Raw genomic sequence first — 22,432 nt, 5'->3', positions numbered from 1 at the left:
ACGGAAATTCATAAGGATGTTCACTTGTGAGTTTCAGCTCTTTCCACGTTGCCAGTGTGTGGAGGTGAAGTCTCCCTGTGAAGAGCCAAGTGAGACAGGAGAGGGAGAAAAGCCTCGCAAGCACAGCGACTGCGCTACGCTCCTGAGAACGAGTCTCTTCCCCCGTGAATCGGTTTCACCGCCAACTACGCCAGCTACGCGGGAAATGCCCCATTCCGCAGGACGGAGGGGGGTCCTACCAGGAGGTCCACCATGTTGGGCTTGTTGTTCCTCAGCGTCTTCACCGCGTGGAAGACGTCCACCGTCCTCTGGTGCCGGAGCATCTCACACACGATGCTGATGGCGCAGAACGTCCCACTGCGGCCTCCCCCGTTCCTGTCGGAAGAGAAATCAGATGGTCGCATTTGCCCTCACGCTGCCTCCTCCCATGTCGCCCGAGCCCTGGACAACAGGTCACCGAGAGGGCCTCAGAAGCCAGGGGGACGCTCCCCCGGGGCCGATTCTTCCAATTAAAGCAAATGGTGTTAATGAGCCTCAGAGCAGGGCCCACGGGTCACCTGACGGGAGGCGACCATCAAGTGGCACGTTCTGCTCTCCTAGCTTCGCCTCCGCCCTGGATTATATAATCGGATACAGTATCCTGTCAGTTTTTATTCAAAGGGCCCACCGCAGAAGATTTCCAGTGAACAAACACGTCGTCTAGTATCTGCCATGAAAACCGTGACGAGTGTTGGTTATGTTCCAAGATGGACTTGGCCTTAGAACAATCCATTAGGGTTTCATTATTTATCTTTAAAACGTAAGGGCTCTTTCTGAATAAAAGTTTTCATTTTGAACGAATTTTAGATGTACAGAATCGTTGCAAACACAGCACGGCGAGTTCCTGGCATACCCGCCTCCCCCTGTTGTGAACATCTCATATGGTCGTAGGGTGTGATTGCAACCAGGAAATTAACACTGGCACAATACTGTTAACTAAACTACAGGCCTTAGTCAACTGTCACCCATCAAATGTCACCAATGCCCTTTTTCTGGTCCAGGATCCAATCCCAGACCTTGCTTTGCACTGACTTGTCCTGGCTCCTAGTCTCCTCCATCTGTGACAGGTCCTCAATCTTTCCTTGTTTTTCCTGACCTTGACACCCTTGAAGAGTACTGATCAGCTATTTTGTAGAATACAAAATATAGGATGTAGATGTAGAAAGTAGCCACGGTCCCCATCCACAGTTTGCAAAGTCAATACAAAATACAAATTGCAGAACGTCCCTTCATTTGGGTTTGTCTGATGCTTTCTCAGGATTGGGAATGAGGTTACACATTTTGGCCAGAAAACCACAGAAGGACTGTCCCTCCCTCCAGGGGTTCAGGATGCTGAATTGTCTTATTGCTGGTGATGTTGACCTTCATCACTTTTTAAGATGGTGCCCCGCACATTTTTTCACTGTGTAGTTATCTTCTCTTTGTAGTTACTATCTTGGGAGAGATCCTTTGGAATTCTGCAAATCTCTTCTCTCCTCAAAGTTTCACCCACCGGTTTTAGGATCATTGGTGGATTCTGTCTGCAACAAAAACCACTCTGCTGTCTGCCTAATTGATTTTTTTTTTGATTTTATTTATTCATTTGACAGAGATAGAGACAGCCAGCGAGAGAGGGAACACAAGCAGGGGGAGTGGGAGAGGAAGAAGCAGGCTCACAGCGGAGGAGCCCGACGTGGGGCTCGATCCCAGAACACCAGGATCACGCCCTGAGCCGAAGGCAGACGCTTAACGACTGAGCCACCCAGGCGCCCCGCCTAATTGATTTTTTACCTCCCTCTCTCCTTCAACACTCTGCTATAAGAGAGAGCTGTCTCTTCTCCGCTATTTGACTAATTTATTTGCTTACTTTTATCTTATTATTTATGTCAGTTTAGACTTATAGATGTTAATTTTGTTCAATGAGCTAAAATCCAATAGTATCAATATTTATTTTGTTGCTGAAATTGCTCTGGCTTTGGCCACTAGGAGCTCCATCAGACCTCCATTCTTTTCTGAGTACTTCCTTACTTTCTGGAACCACAAGGTATTTCATCTCCCGGCACCAGCTCTGAGATCAACCATTTCTTAAGGAGCTAAGGGATTTTTTAAAAAAATAAACACAATATCATTATTACATCTAAAATCAATATTACTGTGTCAATATAATGGGATTTCTAGTTACCGTTCCAATCTCCCAGATTGTTTCGGACATTTCCTTACAGTTGCTTTTTTCAAATCCACATTCAAGCCAAGTCCACAGGTTGTAATTGGTTGATACGTCTTACAGTTTGTTTTAATCTCTAGGTTCCTCTTTGCTCTTTTGTTCTTGGCAATTTATTGGTTGAGGAAATGGGGTCATCCTTCCTGGAGAGAGCCCCCATATCCTGGGTTGTTCTCATTTGCTGCATTTCTGTGAATCACTTAACATGTTTCTCTCTAATCCTTATTTCCTATATATTGGGAGTTAGCTCCACGGCTTCATAAGAGTTACATGTTTTTTAAGACAAGGATACCTTACAAGTATACTTCCATTAGGAAGCAAGGCAAAAATACCAAGTTGTTCCTTGTTTTGTGATTTTAAGATTGATCATTGTGTCAGAATGCCAGCTTGACCAGTTCACTAAGTCCCAAATCGGTTTTATAAATAAAGTATAATGGACCTACAATTACGTCCACAAGTGGTAAGTATATATCTCAGTTAATTTCCAAATGCATATGGCACATAACCACCGTTCAGATCAAGATGCAGACCACGATTAGCTCCCCCCGGCCTCCCTCATCAATACCATCTTCCTCATCAATACCATCAATAACTCAAAGATGATCCCTGTTCTCATTTTTGACATCATAAATTTCTTTGGTATGTTTTTGAATTTTGTATAAATGGAATCATCCAGTACATACTCTTTTGCATCTGGCTTATTTCACTTAATAGTATCTGTTTGAGAATTATCCATCTTGTATCCGTGGTTTGTTCTTTTATATTGCTCAGAATAATCCCATTGAATGGATGTACCACTGTATAATTTATTTATCTACCAGCTGAACAATATTTGGGCTGTTTCTAGTTTTCGGTATTATGAGCAAACCTGCTATAAAAATGTCTCCTGGTGCACATATGACTCACGTCTGTAGTCATGTACCTGGGAGGGGAAGAGCTCAGAGAATATATTTATATTTAGCACTTGGTGTTGCTGTCAAATGAATCCAAAATGGCACTACACATTTACTTCCTGCCAGCAAGGTATGGGAGTTCCGGTTACTCTACAGCCTCACCACGACTTGGTATTTTCATTTATTTGTTTATCTTTTAAATTTCACCCATTCTGGTGAGTGTGTAGGGGGTATCTGATCCTGGTTTTAGTGTGTATTAACCTGAAAATGAATAATGCTGAGTACCTTTTCTGTGCTTATGGACTATGTACATCTTCTTTGTTTAAAAATGAAGTTCTCATCAAGTCTATTGCTCAAGCAATTGGGTCGATCTTTTCTTATTGGCTTGCAGTAGTTAGGCATTCTGGCCCTGAGTCCTTTGTCAGATGCACGTATCACAAAACTCTTTGCCCACGTTCTGTCTTGCTTTTTCACTGTCCCTTGGTGTCTTTTGACCAGCAGAAATGCTTAACTTTAATGAAATCCAATTTTTCCGTATTTTCTTTTGTGGCTAGTGTTCTGTGTCTTGCATGACATCATCTTTGGTTACCTCAGGGTCATGAAGCTTTTCTTCTGGAAGCTTCATTGTTTTCCTTTTCAGATTTGGGCCCGTGATCCATCTGGAAATGATTTCTGCACCCAGCATGAGGAGGGAGACCAGGTCCGCAGGCTGTCTTTCCCACCGCCCTGCAGGAGGTGTGGTGCTGGGGGTCTTTGTTGTAAATCAGGTGACCCTGAGGTGTGGCTCCATTCCAGATTTTTTCTTCTGCTCCATTAGCCTACTTTCTGTCTTCGCACTGATACCACACTGCTTTCCCCCCACCAGCTTTTCACCTGATGCTTTCAGCAGCTGTTGATGACCATTGTCTACGTCCATTATCTTCATCAAGGGTTGCAAAATGGTCATCTCTTACTTCTATCCATTTCTTCTGGTTTTATGAGCTGGAAGACGTATAAAGAAAAAAAAAAACAACAACCCTATTTGCTCACCCTGAGTGTACCTGTGACTCAAGGAACCATTCCCCTTACAGCACCTGGAGGCCTATCTCAGGCAGGGACTGCTCTGCCCACAACCATTAGGTGGCGCTATGCTATGCTGAATATAATGTTTTTACTTCCGAAATGAACAGCAGAGAGCTTTTGTGGTTCGGTGCATTCTTTTCTGGCCTATGTTGGAGGATATGAATTCAACTTAACTTTGTTTCTCACAACTAAAAAATCTCCGATGTGGATTCATAAATCTAAACAAAAATGAACACTCTTACCCGGTATGGGTCTCATGCCCACCCTGACACCAAGAGAGCAAGAGGCAGTCCCATGGGAACCACAGGGACTTCAGAATTGGGGAAAATATTTCCCAAGGAAAGATCAAGTTTCTCTTACCAGAAGAGGGGCGGGGTGCTGGGATGGCAAGAGGGCAGAAACAACGGATGCCCACCACCGAGCACTCTAGAGAACAGCCCGCTGCAGACGTCATGTGGAATGGCAATGTCATGGCCTAGTTTTGGGGTCACAGCTGGGTCTTGGGAGGGTATAGTTGGTGGCTCTTTATGAAGTGCAGTGATTTAAGGGGTCTCTGTATCTTCCCCTCAGGGCTGTCCTGGTGCCTCAACTTCCCCCCGTGTGACTCAGTCCTTTGGGTTACAGTACTGGCCCTTGTTAGAAAGCTACCAATCAAAGGGGGTACCAAGTATGCATCGCCTTCCCAGCCATATGCCAGCAGACTCAAGACACAGAAATGGATATCTGCAGACTGTTTTTAGTTTTTTTCAAAAGACCTAACAGATAAAACACAAACCCTAACTAAAATGTCAATTTCCCTTGCTGGGACCATATCAGCTCACACTGGTGACCCCCCGGTTGTATTCTGATCAGAAGTTATATCTGCACTTCGAGAAATAAAAGGGGCTGTGCACTGTTAATCTTCTTTGACATTTTCTTGGTAGAGATGTTTTTAATGAACTGGGTCCATGAGAGGGAAGGGACGAGCAGTAAGCGGGAAGGACAAAGGACTGGGGCGTCTGGTTGAGGCTAAGTATGAATGTGTTGCTAAGAACCCATTCCTCTTTTCAAGGGAATGTCAGTTTCTGTAGGACAAGACACTGCCGCCTTTGGACTGCTGGGAGGCAGGGCAGAGTTCTACGGTATCACAGACCCTCCTGGGCCCCTGGGTGGGTGGCATGGCTTGAGGTATGGGCACCAAAGGGAGATATCCAGGTCCTTAGGAAGCTTATCATTTTAACTAAGGCTGGTCTGCCCAGAGTTAAACCTTATTTTCCCTTCAATTTGGGAGACATCTCACTGTGTGCTAATGAGACTCCACGGAAAAGAGACATAAGCTTATACTTGAGTTTCCACAAATTCTCTAAACATCTTCCCTAACTGCCATGACTTTCTAATTGCTTACTCCATTAAGCCAAGCCCAGCTGGCTGATTAGTTGCATATCATCACCAATGAGAAAATGCAGGTGAAGATGCTCTGAAAAGCGTGGCCGTCTCTATTCAGGCGCTCTCAACCTTGGCCGCACATTGAAATAATCTAGGAGTTTGAAAAAATGCGACTCTCTGGGGCCCATCCTCAGGGATTTTGATTGAATTGTTTTGGGTGTAGACTGGGCATGGCTTTTGTTTTTTGTTGTTGTTGTTTTAAAAATCTCCCCAAATGACCCTAATGTGCAGCCACGATTGGGAATCACTGCTCTATAGTGGTGGTTTTCCCATTTGAGTGCATGCTAGGTCTTCTGGCCTGCAGAGCACACTTAGGAGACACTGGTCTCACAACATCTTTTATATATATATATACATATATATATATATATGTATATATATATATATATGTATGTATGTGTATGTATGTATATACATAGGTATTCCCAGGCAAAAAACAAGATACGAACACAGTTCTCTTAAATGACAATTCCTTTGAAACTTCTCACATGATTTCGTATAGAATTACCCACTGGTGTGATGGTGAAGATGCTATCACCGGCTTCGCCAAACCAGGAGGGGGCTCTGATTTGCAGCATTTGCTGATGCAGGTGATATAAATTCTTCCATTGTGGATGATTTCAAGTTACCAACGCTTTAACAACCAGCTTGGAAAATTCCCCTAAACTTAACCCTTGGTTCTCAGGAGCTGGTAGGAGCCCAGTGAACCTACTCAGGTGTTTTTTGGGGGCTGGGAGGGACAATCACAAGGTCAGGGCTTATTTTTATGGCAGTGATACCCCATCCGAATATAAAATGTGCCTATCTTGTTTTCTGCAAGGCAAATAGAATCCTTAACGAGAAGAGGGATCATCTGCATTCACCCAGACCTACTGATTTGTTCTCCATTCATAGAGAGACCAGGGGTAGTAAACCAGGGGGGACAGCAGAGTGCCGGCCTGGCCCTTCTGAGGTGAAGAGCTCCCCTTAGCACTTACAAGCAGTGCACGACCGTGCGGCCTTCACCGCCGTTGTATTCCTCCTGCCACTTGTCCACTTGGCGAATGAGCTTCAGGAAGGAGCGCTTGGACACTGGTGTGTCCCTGTACATGGGCCAGCCCAGGAACTGGAACTGCTGCACCATCCGATATCCATCTTGGGGCTACAGGGCATCAGGCAACAATCAAGGAGTGGAAGGAAAACAGGCATTGTTTACTTGTGCAATACCAGCAGGCCGATTCCACCTGCCTGGACTTCTCAGCAAAGCAGTCCATTACTAAAGGCGAGGCCTGTCTATAAATACCGAAGGAAGCTTCCACTGGCCTCAAGAGTTATGAGTTTTAATCTGGAGCTGTTATAAAAAACCAGGGGTTTTAAATGACAGGCCTAATAAAAGTGAAGCAGAATGCTTATAGTTTTGCAAAAGCCAAGTGACAAGTAACACACTACGTGAGCACTGACCACGTTGTGTAGTAAGGGGCAAAATGGGTTTCCTTTAATTGCAGGTAATTTAAGGGTAAGGAATAAATTATAATCCAGAGACGTTTGTGAGCTCAGCTTACACGGCATTTGTTCTGAGCACAACACAGGTTTGCGTATTGGTGTGAATCTTGCTAAGATGTCAGTGGTCAATTAATCTTTACTTACAATTAAATGGAATTGGAGTATTCAAGAAAGTGTTAGAAAAGTGGCACAGTTTTAATCTGGCTGCGGCTAAATCACTTGGATCACGTCTCCCTCGGCCTTCGGCACCTCTGACGTGGGTGATGATTCTCGCTCTCTGACACTTTCTTCCGCAGCTCTTCCTTCTCTGCTCTCTGCCCTCTGTCCTGGCCTCCCTCTCTCCCAGACCTCCTGCTGATGGAAGCCCAGGCTCAGTGCTCGGGCCCCCTCTCTCTCCGACCTGAAGAGCTCACTCAGTCTCACGGCTTTCAACATTCCGGTAAGTCATCAGTTTATATCTCCAGGGTGGGCCTCTTCTGAATTCCCCCCTCGTAGATCCAGGCCTACTTGACATGTCCACTTAGGTATCTAACAGTTTCCTGGCCTTCTCTCCAATGCATGCCCTCCACCCCAAACAGTCCCCTTATACCCACAGCCTTCCCCAACTCAGTTAATGTCAATTCCATTGGTCCCTTTCTCAGTACCTGAATCTTGAAACCCATCCCCTGCTCCCTGGGTTCCAGCCTATTCCCAAATCCTGTTGGCTCTGCCACGAGAATATATCAGCATCTCTCTGCCTCATGTTACCTCCAACTGCTGCCACTTCACCCTCCTGTTGTCACTTCTCACTGGGCTTATTAGATTGGCCTCCTGACGGATCTGTTCTCAACCCAGAAGCTACAGTGTTCCTTTTTAATCATGCGATTCTTCTCTACTCAACCCTGTACTGGCTTCTCATTTCCTTTACGGCAAAAGCCCAAATCCCGGCAGTGGCCTGCGAGGCCCTACACGGTCTCTTTCCCCAGCCCCCCAACCCTCGGCCACTTCCCCTCTAGGTGGACAGCTCTATTAGTCGCTCTCACCTTGGCTTACTACGCTCTAGCCACATCAGCCTCCTCACTGTCTCTGGACCTCACCAGACAAGGCCCTACCGCAGGGCCTTTGTACTGACCACTGCTTCTGCCTGAAAAGCTGTCTCCAGAGAGCCGAGTAGCTGCTCCCTCACTTCGGTTGGGTCTTTGCTCGCATGGACATCTACGTAAGACAGGGACTTGTTCTCCCTCTTATTCATGGCCTTAGTGCTTCCTACCTCCCCACTTTTTTCCCTATAGCATTTATTGCTTCTAACATACTATATCTATTATAATAGCTGTTCTATCAATTATTTATTGTCTCTTTTCTCCCATTAGAATGTAAGCTCCATAAGGTTAGGGAGCTTTGTTTTGTTCACAAGCATCTAGAATGTGTTCCGAACTCCTAACCGGTGCCTGACACAAAGCAGGCACCCTAGATGTTTGGTGAATGAGAAAATAACGAAACCAGAACATAAGTTAAGTGTTTCTTACTCTGGCTGCATTATAAATACGGAATATCCTGCTGATGATGTCTTCTTCTAAGTCAGCAGAAACAAATTCCACTTGGATGGGGCCATGTCTGTGAACTCCATTCTCTGGCCAGTACTGCGGACACAACTGAATTCAAAACACAGAAACACGAGGTTAATTATAGGAATAAACTGACTACGAACAGTTTGGATGAGGTCATGTTCAGTAAGTCTTAATACTTCCTCGATTCACTTCATTTTCTTTCCTCTCTCTTTTCCTCCCAGAAAGTACACTTAAGGACTTTCTTACTGGCTGATCCCTCAGCTCCACCTGTCCTTCCAGTACTTTTTCCTTCATTTTCTCAGAAAGCATCGTTAAGCCACGAGCCATCCTGCTTTCCAAGGAGGCCATGTGGATGCTGTTCAACACATCCCATTGTAAGATCCCTTCTGCATGCCTTTATCTGGTGCCGGGGCGATGCCCCTGGCTGCCATTACAAGAGCTAAGATACTTGAGATGGTGCACGTACCTACTGACACCATATCTCCGTCCTCCCCCATGTGGGCTTGCTTTGTAATTTGTAATCACTTTGGGGAATAGGGCCATTCAGGGACAAGATACTGATAACAGTGCTGGGTTTCATTTTCATGATCTGGTCCAAATTCTCCCAGCTGAGATCTAGGAAACCTGATGTAATAAGAGTAAATGCTTTGCTGTTTTGCCTGGAGGTAGTTTTAATTAAAATCACAATTTCCTAGAGTCTCAAGCGCCAGGTATTGGTGATACCGGGTAACTAGAACTTGGTGTGAACGTGACGCACAACTCAGCCTGAAAGGAGGGTTGCCGGGAAGGGTGGCTTACAAAAGAGACACCTGCATCTGCTACCACCCCACAGAAATACTAAACTTGCAGATAGGTGGGGAGAACCCCCCAGGACTTTTCCTTCTCACAGACTTTTCCTAAAGCCCTGAGATGCTAATAGGCCTTTAAAGTCTGAAATTAAACTTCTTTTGGGACTTGGTATCCAACGATGTTTTCGGGATTAGAGTTTAATTCTCATCTTTATGATTTACCAGAGGGACAGATGGCTTGTTGGGGGCCAAGAGGGAATCACTTCATTATCTGATAACTGGTTTCTATTGGGCCAAGAGCAGATGAAAAACCTATCTCATTTTAAGCAGAATGATGCCGCACAAAAGGAGAATCCACTCACTGAATTTCCTTTTTTTGATGACTTTCATGTTCCAAAGTATCTAAAATCTTATTGTCAAAGGTTATAAAGGTTGATTTACACCCAAGATTGCAAAATAGTTTCCCGCTAACTGTAGGTCAACTGAAACAGCGCTCTCTCTCTATTACAGAGCAGTGGAAGGTTTGCACCGCACCATCAAGAACGAGGGCGGAGTAACTAAGGGTACTGTTCACGTTAGCTAAGTCTATGGTATTTTAAAAATTACATTTATTTATTTTAAAATATTGCCTCCATAAAGTTTCCCTTCCTCACCAGCACTTCCTGGTGACAAGGTCTAAGACTGCCCTGTCAAATGACAGCGTGCTGATGTTTTTTTTCCCTTTATACCCAAGTGTACCCACTGTTAAAATTAACAGGCATTATGACGGGAAGTCAAGATGGTAATAGAAGTCCTAACATGCACATTTGAACTGTCCTGCCCATTTTTCTCCAGACTGAGTGGGCTGTGCTTTCTGCTTGCTCTCTCAGTTCAAGCCCTGATTAAAGCTCGTCACTTACACCAGAGAAATATGAATGGCCCGGGCCAGCGCATGGTTCTTGGCACACTACATTCTGCACTCGGCCCAAGTAAACCGTGTAGAAAATGGCTTAAATGGTGCATAACACGTCCATGAACCAGACCTATAAATACTTAAAATAGTCGAGTGCTATTCTTGCACAACTGCAGAGACTTTAAGTTCAAATGCTCAGTTTAGTGTTCTCTAAATGACTGTGTCCCAGGAGCCTCTTTCTCTCACTCTGAAAATCAGCTCTGTCTGCCGAGTGGAATTGGACTCTTTGTCTCTCCTACCAGGGTCGGCCAAGGCTTGGTTTGCATCCAGACAGTTCGGGTTTAGAATGCAGCTTTAGAATTCCAATACTGTCGTTCAAAAAGAAATGTGGAAATCACTAATATCTGAAGCACTGATATGAAAAAGGCAGTGTATCACTGCATTTCAGGATTCACATTAGGGGAAAGGGAGTGATTCTGAAGAGGGAACAGTCACTTGTCCTCTAACGGTCTTTGGCTGGAGAATCTTGAATTAGTGAAATTTAACCCATGGCATTGTGAGTTAGAAAATCAGGACCCCTGGTGCTATTTTGAGTTGGGCCTTTGAAGTTCCCTGAACTGTGGTGTCTGCTTGTCTTTAAAAATGGCTGCAATCTCTCTTTTGGAGGGGATCAGTGTGGAAGACTTCTAAAATATTTAAGCTTCTTAAGCAAAAAGGACTAGATGAGGACAAGGATTATCATCATTATTTCATTCACTAGCTTTCAAGCTAGAGCCTTAACAATATCATGTAGGGCCTCAAACATAATTAAAAAATTATAGAATTGAAGTGAATGTCCATGGAATTTATGGCAGATTGATGACAATAAAATGGATTTTAGGAAGGAAAAATCTTGCCCAGGTTGGATGCTGAAACACTTCAGAGCCCTTTTTTCTTTTTTAAACTTCTATCTCTACCAGATAGAAAATTAATTCAGTTTCGGAACAAGTTTATTCTTAAAACACGAGAAGTCCACAGTTGCTGTAACACCCTCTGTCATGGCAGTTAAGCGTGTGACTGGTGTTGCCATCCTCAAATGCAATAAATTCAGCTCCTAAAGGGGCACTGTGCCAATGCCTGCCAACAAGCCCCTTTAAGAGAATGTTTCTAACCCCATTACTAGTACCCAGTCGTCACAGCCCTATTCTTTCTCTTTCTACGTGTGAGGACAGCAGCTAGGGGAAAGCCCCATTTATCATTCTGAGCTTCTCTTGTGTTCGAGTCCTGGTTTCATTTCTTTTTACTATCTTTACCAAAAGGTTGACAAAAGTAATCACTGTCCTTTAGAATCACTTGCTGGTCTGCACTGTCACCCCAGTGTGACCCTGTCTACTTGCAGGCTCCATGGTGAGCTGTGCCAAGAAGGACATGACCGCTCCTAGATGGGCGAAGGGGTGCGCCCAGTGCTGCTGTGCTTTCTTTGGGGCTCCCTGGCTTGTTGGCTCTGCTGGTGTAGGCAGTGTGACATCCTCATCCCACAGCTCTGACTCTACCCACTACCCTGTATCTCCGTCTAGTCCATATATCCGTCCTTTGGGGACAGCCAATTATCTAACCTTGTCTTGCCGGTCCCTGCCATCATCAATCCGTCTTTTTGGTTTCAGATTACTTTCGCCCCCATCCTTAATTCCACCTGCTTTTCACATTTGTGTTTCAGGTCTGGCTCCTACCTGTCACCTGGAGTTTGTGACCTGGCACAGGGCCTGTGCTTCTCGATGCACAAGCAGAACAAACCTAGAGTTGACCCTGGGCATGGGTCTCACCTGGGCAGGGTCCACATCATTTAGCATAACCACAGACGTGCAGTGATAATCCAGGACCAGTCTCCAGAAGTCTTTGACTGTGTTTGGTAAAGGATGCTGGGTGACTATGAAAGCCGAAGGCTGTTTATAGCTCTGCAAATACAAACAAGAAAGAGCCAGATATACTCAGGAAAATGGAAAGGGCGGAAGCTTCGGTTATCTTGTACACATGGAAATTTGTGACACGGAACTCTGGGCACATTTAACAACTGCTGAATCCCAGCACCCCTGTCAACACCAAAACAGACTAAATATAGACTGATCAGAATAGTAATGATAAAGTATTCTCACTTCCACACCCAGAAAACTTAATAAGTAGCTCTTACAATTTTTTTTGATATATCTGCTAGAAAGGCAATATCGGCCCTATACGTAAGCATTTTAATGGAGAAAATGTAACTTTACAAAGTAGGTACAATGAAAATACTTCTGCTTTTCCTAAAATTTGTTCGAGGGTCATCTCTCTGGGTGACGGTGTTACTTATTCCTGCCACAGAAGGAATAATGCTTTTTACAGCCCTCGAGAGCGTTGAGTCAATTTAGGCACCTTTTTACTGATACTACACCAACAGAATTTGAGTTTCCATATTAGCCCTGAAAATATCCATTTACTTTTCCCATCAATCGAACAGCAAATGTTCATTCAGCTAGAAGTAAACAGACTGACAGGAAGTAATGAGTTGTGTGCTATCTGTCCTGACAGACCATTTTTCCTCCCATGTTAATTACTGCCTAAATTAGGAGGACAGGGGATGAAAATAATGCTGCGAACCGTATTACCCCACTTCACTGCCTTAGTGACTTAATAGCTGTCTCTCGCTCTCCGGCCGGCGGGTTAAAAATGGAAGTGCTCGGAGAGTACCTGGGACATGTTTCGTGCAGCAAGCCCTCCCCACCCGTGGTCTCCGAGAGACCGAGAGCGTCGGCCGACGCAGAAACACGTGGAATCTGAAATGCACTTTGTGGGGAAGGTGGTTTGGGTCTTAAAGAAACCAACACACACAAGGGCTGGGGAGCAGAAGGGGAAGCCCCGGCCAGCGGCCCGCCCGTCAGGAGGGGCTTCCCGTTCCCCTGGGGCGGGCGGCCGGTTACGCACGTCCATGAGCGCAGCGTTGATGTAGTTGCTACTCTCCCCGTCGATGGTGATGAGGAAGGGCAGGCAGCGGTCCGGGGGCAGGATGTCCATGCAGCGGTTCTTCTCGTGGTTCCGGGGCAGCAGCGCGATGCTGCAGTCTTCCACGCGCAGCGTCGGTGTCACCATGTTCAGGGTCTGCACGACAGCACGCAGACACGTGGGCAAGAGCACGCGGCGCTCCGTGTCACCTTCACACTCCGGCAGATCCGAGTGTCCTCAGCCGATGAGGGAGTCCCGGCCCCACCGTTCCCAGCCCCCCCTCCCATACTTAGTGCCCTTTTCTCCCCCTGCTGGATTTTGTCCACAGGCAGTGCCCATCACAAAAAGGGCCACCGTGGATCTGGAGGAATCTGTGCCATCTGGTCTGATTAGGGCGGGACATCTGGGTGCCTGGGAAGAAGAGGTTGGCTACAATTTCACTTAGAGTCAGGTACACTTAGACTGCCCAGCAAGTACCTCGCTCGGTCTGGCTGCACCCGTGTTACACTGTAGGACTGCCCGGTGTCTGCCTGCAACGGGGTTTAATGGCTCTGCTAGACCAGTGGTTCTCAGCCAGGTCCCTTTGCTCCCAGAGGCCCCTGGCAACGTCTGCACAGTTTTGGTTGTCGCAACTTAGTGTGGCGGAGGTCTCCTGGCATCCAGGCAGTAGAAGCCAGGGGTGCCGCTAAACATCCTACGGGATAGCACCCACAGCCAAGAATTATCCAGCCCAAAATGTCAGTAATGCCAAGCTTGACAAGCTCTGTGTTGGCTCAGGGGTTCCAGAGTTCACTCTGGGAGACTTCTGAAGGAGCAAAGCCACAGCCAGCTGCCCCGCCCTTCTGCATGACTTACCCGGAACTCCTCTTTAATCTGGCTGGAGTTAGTCTGCGGATCCAGTTTGTTCATGTCATAATACAGAGACCTCACTTGGGAAGCAGGGACCGAGGTGTCGCCACAAAGACAGGCTTCCAGGATGGCGTCATGGATAAACACATACTGTTCCTGGAGAAGCAGAGGGGACTAGTTAGGAACAGAGAGACCAGGTGGGTCCGGAGAACTAGAGAAGGGAAGACAGCCCCCTGCAGACAAGATAATGGGACGGTGGTCCGTCCTGGACAATCCATTCCTGCCACAGCAAAACCAGGTGTAAGGACCTGCCCGCTGCGAGGTGGGGGTCCCACTACCAGTAGTGCGGATGCCCACGTGGGACAGCCGGCACGTATCCTGACTGGCCACGGGTGGAGAGACAGGAGGAAGAGACACACAAGCTCAATGCAGAAGCATAAAACAGAGTGATTAAAACCACTCAGACACTGATAAATCCCAGAGCAAGCGCCGTCATGCTGTAGTAGCTGTGGCTTAACTGCCTCTGTAATTCTGAGCCCACGAGTTTGGGACTCAATATTTCAGGTGAGGAGAGGAGCAGAATCTTATCTATCTGTCCTGAAAAGAGGCATTTGCTAACCAAGTCAACAGTGCAAAGAACGTCCAGGGAAACTTGACATCACGATGAAAATAAATAGTTTCCAGCACTCAGAACTACTTCTTTGGAGACATTAATGTGATAATTACAAAAGTCCTTATGTGTCTGGGGAAGAGCTCTTCTATGCATGCACGCATGAGTCCACAGCTTACAAAAGGGCCCTCTCATTCTGAAATGGCACAGACTTTCCCTACAATTAATTAGTAAAGTTTTACCATATTTATTATTGATCTTTACGTGAGATTCAGAAAGAGTCTCATTACTTTTTACTTTAATTTCTATAAATTATGAGGACCCTTAATTCTCAAGAACAGCCCAGGCCTCAGAGACAGAGCAAGGGGGAAAGGGGATTTGATTGACTGTAAAATACATTAAAAAATACATTACTATCATTATCATCTTTAAAGCAAAGAATCCATATTCTAGAGAAAAAAGATGATGAAAGCATTAAGAGTTTCTGCTATTTTTATTTAAGTTATTTGAAAATGGAATTAGGTTTTTGTAAATTTCAAACCAGTGGCTTTTGTAAACTTTAACACAAAATCTAAATGGAAGGGATTCTTATTTATTCTTCATTCTGCTTTTTTTTAAAAAAAGATTTTATTTATTTGAGAGAGAGGGCACACGTGCTTGAGCATGAGTGGGGGGGAGGGGCAGTGGGAGATGGAGAAGCAGACTCCCCACTGAGCACGGAATCTGACCTGGGGGGGGGCAGGGGGGCGCGCTTGATCCCTGAGAGCATGACCTGACCAAAGGCAGAGGCTTAACCTACGAAGCCACCCAGGAGCCCCTTCATTCTGCTTTATGAATCATTTTTTCTAGGTGGTGGGTGTAATGCCTACTTAAAACAAGCAAATATTAAGTAAAAATATGAAGTTCCTCGGGGCAGGATGTAATTTTTTTTTTCTCAAACACTTACATTCCTGACATCTTGAATTCTAATTTACAGAAGTACTAGTCAGTACAGAGTATTTCTACAAAATGTGCAGGTTCCCATGATGCCAAGCCACTGGGCAGAATTTGTAGGGACAGTAGGAGAAGAATAAAGTGTACAGAGATTAGCCTTAAGCCACTTGGCAAACGCCTGGCTATTCCCAGGAGTCGTCTTGCTCTGGTTACTAGCTAGTTTAAAAGACATAATAAAAAAAACCAAGAGTACTGCATCTCTGAAAGCTTAATACAGAGACTCTACTGGGCCCCTTGATACAGAAGGATGGGCAAATTTAGGCTGCTGGCTGCAGATTCTGTTACCTGGGAGACTCCTGGCCTTTTCTGTTTATGAAAGGAGAAGAAAAAGAAGGAAGGGAGGGAGGGAGGAAGAAGGAAAGAGAGATGGCCAGGTATATCACTTTTTTTTCCAGGGAGTTTTGAAGAGACAGTTGTCAGTGTTTCTTCCCCGCCTGGCTCCGGGAGGCGGGGTGCGGGGGGCACGGGAACCAAGCCCAGGATGGGCAGGGAGCAGCAGTACCTCTGTCTGCACCATGTTCACCCTCCGCGACCGCAGCTCCCGCACGCAGTTATAGATGTCAACCACGCCTTCCCTTTCCGCCATGTCCAACATGATATCGATCACGATGAAACAGCCCGTCCTCCCTGCGCCAGCACTGGGCGAAAAGAGGGCTCGTCAGCGAAGGAAAAAGGACCCCGTGCTTCTCCTTGTTTTACATCTTTGCCGTGGTGAGAGTCATAGCATATAAAATGAGCCATTCTGAAGCGTGCAGTTCAGTGGCCTTTAGCACCTTCACAATGTTGTGCGACCATCACCTCTATCGAGTTCCAAAGTGCTGTCAACACCCCAAAGGAGCCCCTGTCCCCCCTGCCCGCTGTGCTTCCTTTGAGAGGCGCCGGGCACTCTGCTTACCTGCAGTGCACCACCAACGGGCCTGCGTTGGGCGGGCTCTTGGATTTAACCTGCCGGACGAACCCCAGCAGCCCCGTGGCATGATAGGGGACCCCGTGATCCGGCCAGCCAGTGAAGTGAAACTGTCTGATCTCGCGGATTTCATGCACACCTCTCTGCCGCCAGGCGGTCAGCACAGCAAGGGAGAGAACAAAGGAAAATAAATGATGAGCCAACCAGGAGAATGTCAAGTACCCCTAAGCAGTCAGGAAGCCTAGGGCTAGGAAACTATGCATTGCTGGGAAGAAGGCCGTTCTTCGATTTAACACGCACTTGGGAAGCCTTATTCCAGGTAGGAAGATGTGGGTGGGGGTGCAAGGGAGCTGACGTTCGGGGAATGCTAATTCACAGGTGCAACTGCAGCAAACGGATGCATCTCTGATTCCTCGAAATTCCTTTCTATGAAGTAGGCTCTAGTAACAATTTGTGTGTGCTTACATCCCGTGGTGTGAAGCGCAAGGCCACAGAGGGAGGCACAGAACAGGGACCTGAGGGAAGTCAAGGGTATCTGTGGGCTGGAGACCAGCTCCTGAAATGCAGCAGCCTGGCTGAGCTCTTCTGCACTCCGTACCTTTTTGTACCGGGTCCTCGAGCAGAGCACACGCTGTGGGTGCACAGAAAATGTCCCTGGAAGAATGAATGAGGACCGCATTCCAACTAGAGAGGCCTGAGTAGTTTTCATTTGCACCTCAAGTTTCTTAAGCTTCTCTTACTAATTTGGGTAAACATTTCATCCATTCATCCAGTCCCCAACCTTTGGAGTGAATGCCATGCTTGAGGCAGGACTCCAGATGCTGGGGGGGTCACAGCTATGAGGACAGTGTTTCCTGTCTTTAAGTGGCCAAAACGGTCAGCCTCTGGCAAGCAGCCAGCACAGCAACTGTATACCATGGAAATCAAGAGGCAATTTTCCTGGAATTCTATGTTAGATCAGTAAATTGAAGAGGGAGGGATGCCTTCCTCCTGAACTGAAGGGAAGACAGAAAGAGAAAGACTTGAAGAGCTTTTTTTTTTTTTTCTAATTTACTCTTGTTTTGAAAATAATAAAGTTGATTTATATCCATCAATTTTTTCCTATGAACCTATGCGTTAAGGCTGTCTTGTAAAACAGAAATCTGTTTTGAAGAGAACACTACTTCCAGAATCAAGGCTGGATTGTAAACCTTGGATCAAATTGACTTTCTCCTTTCTCTTATTTGGTGACCACTTACTGAATACTATCTCTGTGTTGGGTCCTGAGTTTGGTTTTTTTCTATCTTTTTTTTTTTGATAATGACTATGGCTTAAATACCCACTAACCTTGTCATGCTCACCATTGGTCATTGTTCACACACACTTAGTAAGCAAAGAAGAAATTCAGATTTTTTTTTTAAGAACTGAGAATTTTTAATGTGCCTAGAAAGACTAGAAGATGCAACCAATTACAGATTTTAAGATAAGACTTGTATGCTGTCAAGGTGCTAATACGTCTTAGTTTAATAACCCACAAATGCTGAAACTTTATTTCTCTTTGAAAATCATGCTATTCTTTAATGGAGTTTAAGCATTAAGGAATTAAACCATCAGGGACTCAGAAATGACAATCCGCACTGTCGTCTACTAAATATGTTCGTGACTCCAGAGTAATTCTGCTTGGTGGTTAGGAGCCCACATCTCTTATCACTTAAACCATGGTAACATTTTGGCCGGGCCCGAAGTCTCCACCAGAAGACAAATAGTTGAGCCTGTATCACTCTCCAGCTCCCTAGAGAGCCCCCCTGAGCTTTACATATGACAACTGGGGCACGGGTAGTTCCATAAAGTGGGAAAGCCTATAATAAATATTTATTTATTCCCAAGAGGACCAAAGGGCATTTGTTTCTCCCACACGCTTTTTTTTTTTTAATTTTAATTTCTTGAGATCTTCACTTCCTAGCTTTGCTAGATTTTGTCTCCAGCATCCTCCAAATTCGGAACTCCAGCCATCAGGAGATGGGCCCCCAACTGATCTCTCTTAAGACTCATTTTCTGAGCAAGGTAAATGTCAGTTTCTGGCATGCAGAAAATGTTTTCCTAAAATAAGCCTGTACCCTCTAATATGTTCACTATTGACAAGATTAGCAAAAGCCATTGCTTCTGAGCCAGCCTCATTCTTGTTCATCAACATGGTAATTTCTCCTTTTGCTGTTCTGTAATAAATTTTGGGGGAAAATTATTGATGTGATCACTGACTGCAGCTCAAATATCCTGACTCGATATCAGTTATATATATTTTTTGGTTCCTTTTCATTATAACAAGCATGAATGCTACATAAATAGGTGATGTTTATTTCATTTTTCATGTAAATACAATAGGAAGGAAGAAGCCAAGACACAATAGTGTCTAGCTCAAAGTGCATGCTTAATAAATATTCTGGAACGAATCAATCACCAACTACATGTTCTGCCCTTGTGAGGGCAGGGCCATATTCCCACTGTCTTCTCGGAGGCACCTCCTGGGGAGACAGATTTTGGTGGCCATTGGAAGGTGACCTTCCTTTCTGCCAGGATGGTCAGGGATAGATTCACCGGGCAGCCTAGGTCCATGGAGACTTTTTGAGCTGTCTTCTTCCCGACACATGGGAACTTTGTTATTTAAAATCTATTTAGCTTTGAGTCATCCCTTGCAGGAGAAAGGAAAGATGACAATCCCATGCCAAACAAGAACTCATCAGTTTCAAATTGCAACACATCTGCTTGTTTTGCAGAGTAGAGCCCAAATCCATTTTTCACCTTGGGTCCCTTGATGCAACATACTCTCAAAATAGAATCAGAATTGCAGGCCTCTCAAAGTATATACTTGACTGGTTTTTTTTTTTTTTCCTTTCTCTTCTAATGAGAAAGTTTAAAACCTACAAGAAGTGATCCACAGAAGTACTAATGATTTGTTTTCCTTAAAGATTTCAATTGCCCAGTTAGAAAATCACTAACATGTCATTTTGATTTCCCCCAAATCCTTAATAAGCTCCTCATCCTTCCCTTCCTTCCACCGACTCTTTGCTGGTTGTCTGAGGACTAAAATAACTGACTATTTCAGAAACATTTCTGTGCAGCTGGGAATGTAGGAGAGTACAATAAGAGGTTAAAAAAAGAGCAAAGAAACAAACAAACCCTTCCTTTAGCAACAGAGATGCATTTTTAGCTTATTAGAGAGCTGACTATTGTTCAAAGAACTCCATGTTTAAGTGATGGCTTTGGATGATTTTTTTTTTAAAGAAAAAAATATTGAGGGTCTTTTATCACTATCTGTTTTAATGCAGTTATTCATGAGTGCTCTTGCCAAGAGCCATACAAAAATCCTCCAATTTTTTTTTCCAATCCTGCCTAAGAAGGAAAAAAAAAAAAAAAAAAAGACACATCAAAGTGTAAGGTTCAGAACTTGAAGAATTGAGTCAACCAGAACTCCACATTCTTTGAAGTCCCCAAGCCTCCTGCCTACTTATTAAAAAAGACAGGCTAAGGAAAAAAATGCTAAATAGTATGAGAAACAGATTAAAATAAACTAAAGTCTTTTCAGCCTTGTGATTCTATGACAAATACGGATTTGAAAACCGGGATAGGTAGTTCAAAACATCAGGGCAAATCAGCCAAAAAGCAGAGGCTGCCATCTCCTTGATTTTCCAAAACTGGTCTTGTTAATCCCAAAAGTGCATTTGGATGCCATGAAAATTAGAGAGGAGGGCCAAGAGCCAACTGCCCAGCAGTGCGCTTATAACCAGGTCCTCCAAGGAGACCTGCTGGTATTGAAGAGCGCAAGCTTTCACCGCACCAGTCTGCGACAAAATTGTAATGGCCCGTGCAGGGCTCAGCTAGGCGGAATCAGCTCTCGATGGAAAAGTCTGCGGACCTCTGAGACAAAACAGTGTGTGCCCTTCATCCAAGGCAAGGGGAGGATTGGAAGGCAAGAGTGTTTCTCAGCCACATCACCTCCGCTCTCCCCACAGCCTACCTGTGCCACTTCTCTGGATGGACTGCAGTTTGCTTCACCTCCGGCCCCTCCCTATGTCAGCAGAAAGAGGGGGAATAAGGAAATTCCCTGTTATGCCCTACAGTGCTTCCCAGAGAAGAGGCCCCATCCATGCACATGGGATGAGGCAGAGTAGAGCCACAGCACAGCATTCATGACCCAACACCAGCAAGTACAAAGGCTAAAACCAGTATGAGAGCGAGGATGAATGAAGGGACCGGTTCATGCAAGAGTGTCCCGTGTTGACTTATGTTTCCAGGTAGGTCACTTCCCCCTGCAAAATCCATCAGGCCACAGGGAACCATAGGCCTGAAAAGCCTCAAGGGAGTAGGGGGATTCCAGGAGGGGTTAGGACCTGGGTCTCCGTACTGATACTCACTCACTACTGGGAAACCCAGATGGGCACATGACATGGACATTTATCAAACTGTGAACAAAGAAAGAGAGATGGGCTGAACAGTGTCAACCAGGTTAAACAGAAAAGGGAAAGAGACAGATCGGCCTTATCTTTTGATTTGGTGGCCACATACAGATTCCTATGAAATGGGAATGACTCACTTCAAAGATGGAACTGAGCTATTATAGACTCGGAGGCAAGGTGCAATGTTGAGGCATCACTAGATAGAGCCTACCTGCATTCAGGTATGACCACATAGAAATTACCCCAGGGAAGTTAATGAGGCTAGTCTCACTAATGCCTGACCATAGCTTTCAAAGTAGTGCGAAAACTTACCTTTTCAACAGCGAATGTTCTTATCACATATTCTGCCAGTAGTTCTGTTTCTATTAGGGTGACTTTAATGTCTTTATATATCTCTGTGTCATCTGGCCAGTACTTGCAGCATTTGACCTGTAGGAAGCACAAAGGGAATGAAGGGTTTAGGGTGTTTTTTTGTTTTTTGTTTTGTTTTCTCTTTTGGAGCTCCCCAAATGATGGGTCCCAGTGCAATTTACAGGACAAAATTTGCTCACAACAACAGAAGTTGAGCTGCACACTTAAGAACGAGGTTAATTTTTAGATGACTTGTGTTTCTTTTCTCACCCCAAAAGAAAACAAAATTTGAGTTCTAAGAGTAGTAAAGCCTAGGAAAATCATCTAAAGTTAACAAGTTGTATTTCTACAGCAAATATCCCAGTTAACCGTGACCATTCATTTCCTGTTTATTTCTATTCAGGGAAGGGCCTGGAAAAATAGATGATAGAAGGTAGTTAACAACAGTTTACCTCCTCTAAGTTTAACATTTCTTCTAGGTCAGAAGTTGCCTTAACATTTTTGAGGAGGCGTGAGCAGGAAATCAGAGCCGACAGTCAAGATTAGAGATTCTTGTCTGAAGAAGGAAGTCACTATGTGGTTTTCCCAAGTTAAAATTACACATTCATTTTAATCTAAATAAATTCTATATACAAAACTTGGTAAAATAAGAGCAGTCTTTCCATATTACCAGAAGCCTCTAATCTAAAGATTTCTCAGGTGGAAGAAATTTGTTAGACTTGGTCCTTTCTGGCAAATTGATTTTTTTGGTCCTGTAGCTCTTCCAGACCTCAGTGAAAGCCTGGAAGGAGGGAAGAGCAGGAGGAGGCTGGGCTAGGCCAAGGTGGCTGTCCCCGGGGCTCTCTCTGTAGCCTCTGCTCCTCGGTCTTGAATTCCTGACGGCTCTATCCACTCCCGTTGCTCTTCCTCTGTGGATGGATGACTTCTGTGCCTCTAGCCCTGTTTCTCCAAGTGCTGAATTCAATTTCTGCCTTGTTCTGTGGGCATTTCCTATGGAGATCCTTCC

At 45.1% G+C, this 22,432-nt stretch overlaps 1 protein-coding gene across 1 annotated transcript in view; it reads right to left on the bottom strand.

The window, feature by feature from the left end:
- The window catches only part of PTPRM (protein tyrosine phosphatase receptor type M), a 749,396-nt gene that overhangs the window by 10,684 nt on the left and 716,280 nt on the right, over positions 1–22,432 (bottom strand). The window contains exons 23-31 of the mRNA XM_040632384.1: positions 21,388–21,504; positions 16,631–16,785; positions 16,238–16,373; positions 14,139–14,288; positions 13,266–13,439; positions 12,131–12,262; positions 8,607–8,732; positions 6,597–6,760; positions 240–375 (exon numbers count right to left, since the gene is read on the bottom strand). Of these exons, the coding sequence (XP_040488318.1) occupies positions 240–375; positions 6,597–6,760; positions 8,607–8,732; positions 12,131–12,262; positions 13,266–13,439; positions 14,139–14,288; positions 16,238–16,373; positions 16,631–16,785; positions 21,388–21,504 (1,290 nt within the window). The remainder of the gene's footprint in view (positions 1–239; positions 376–6,596; positions 6,761–8,606; positions 8,733–12,130; positions 12,263–13,265; positions 13,440–14,138; positions 14,289–16,237; positions 16,374–16,630; positions 16,786–21,387; positions 21,505–22,432) is intronic.

The sequence above is a fragment of the Ursus maritimus genome, unplaced genomic scaffold (assembly GCF_017311325.1).
Source record: "Ursus maritimus isolate PB19 unplaced genomic scaffold, ASM1731132v1 scaffold_18, whole genome shotgun sequence".
Classification (NCBI taxonomy): domain Eukaryota; kingdom Metazoa; phylum Chordata; class Mammalia; order Carnivora; family Ursidae; genus Ursus; species Ursus maritimus.
The sequence above is the reverse complement of the archived record's forward strand: the minus strand, read 5'-3'. Positions and strand labels throughout refer to the sequence as shown.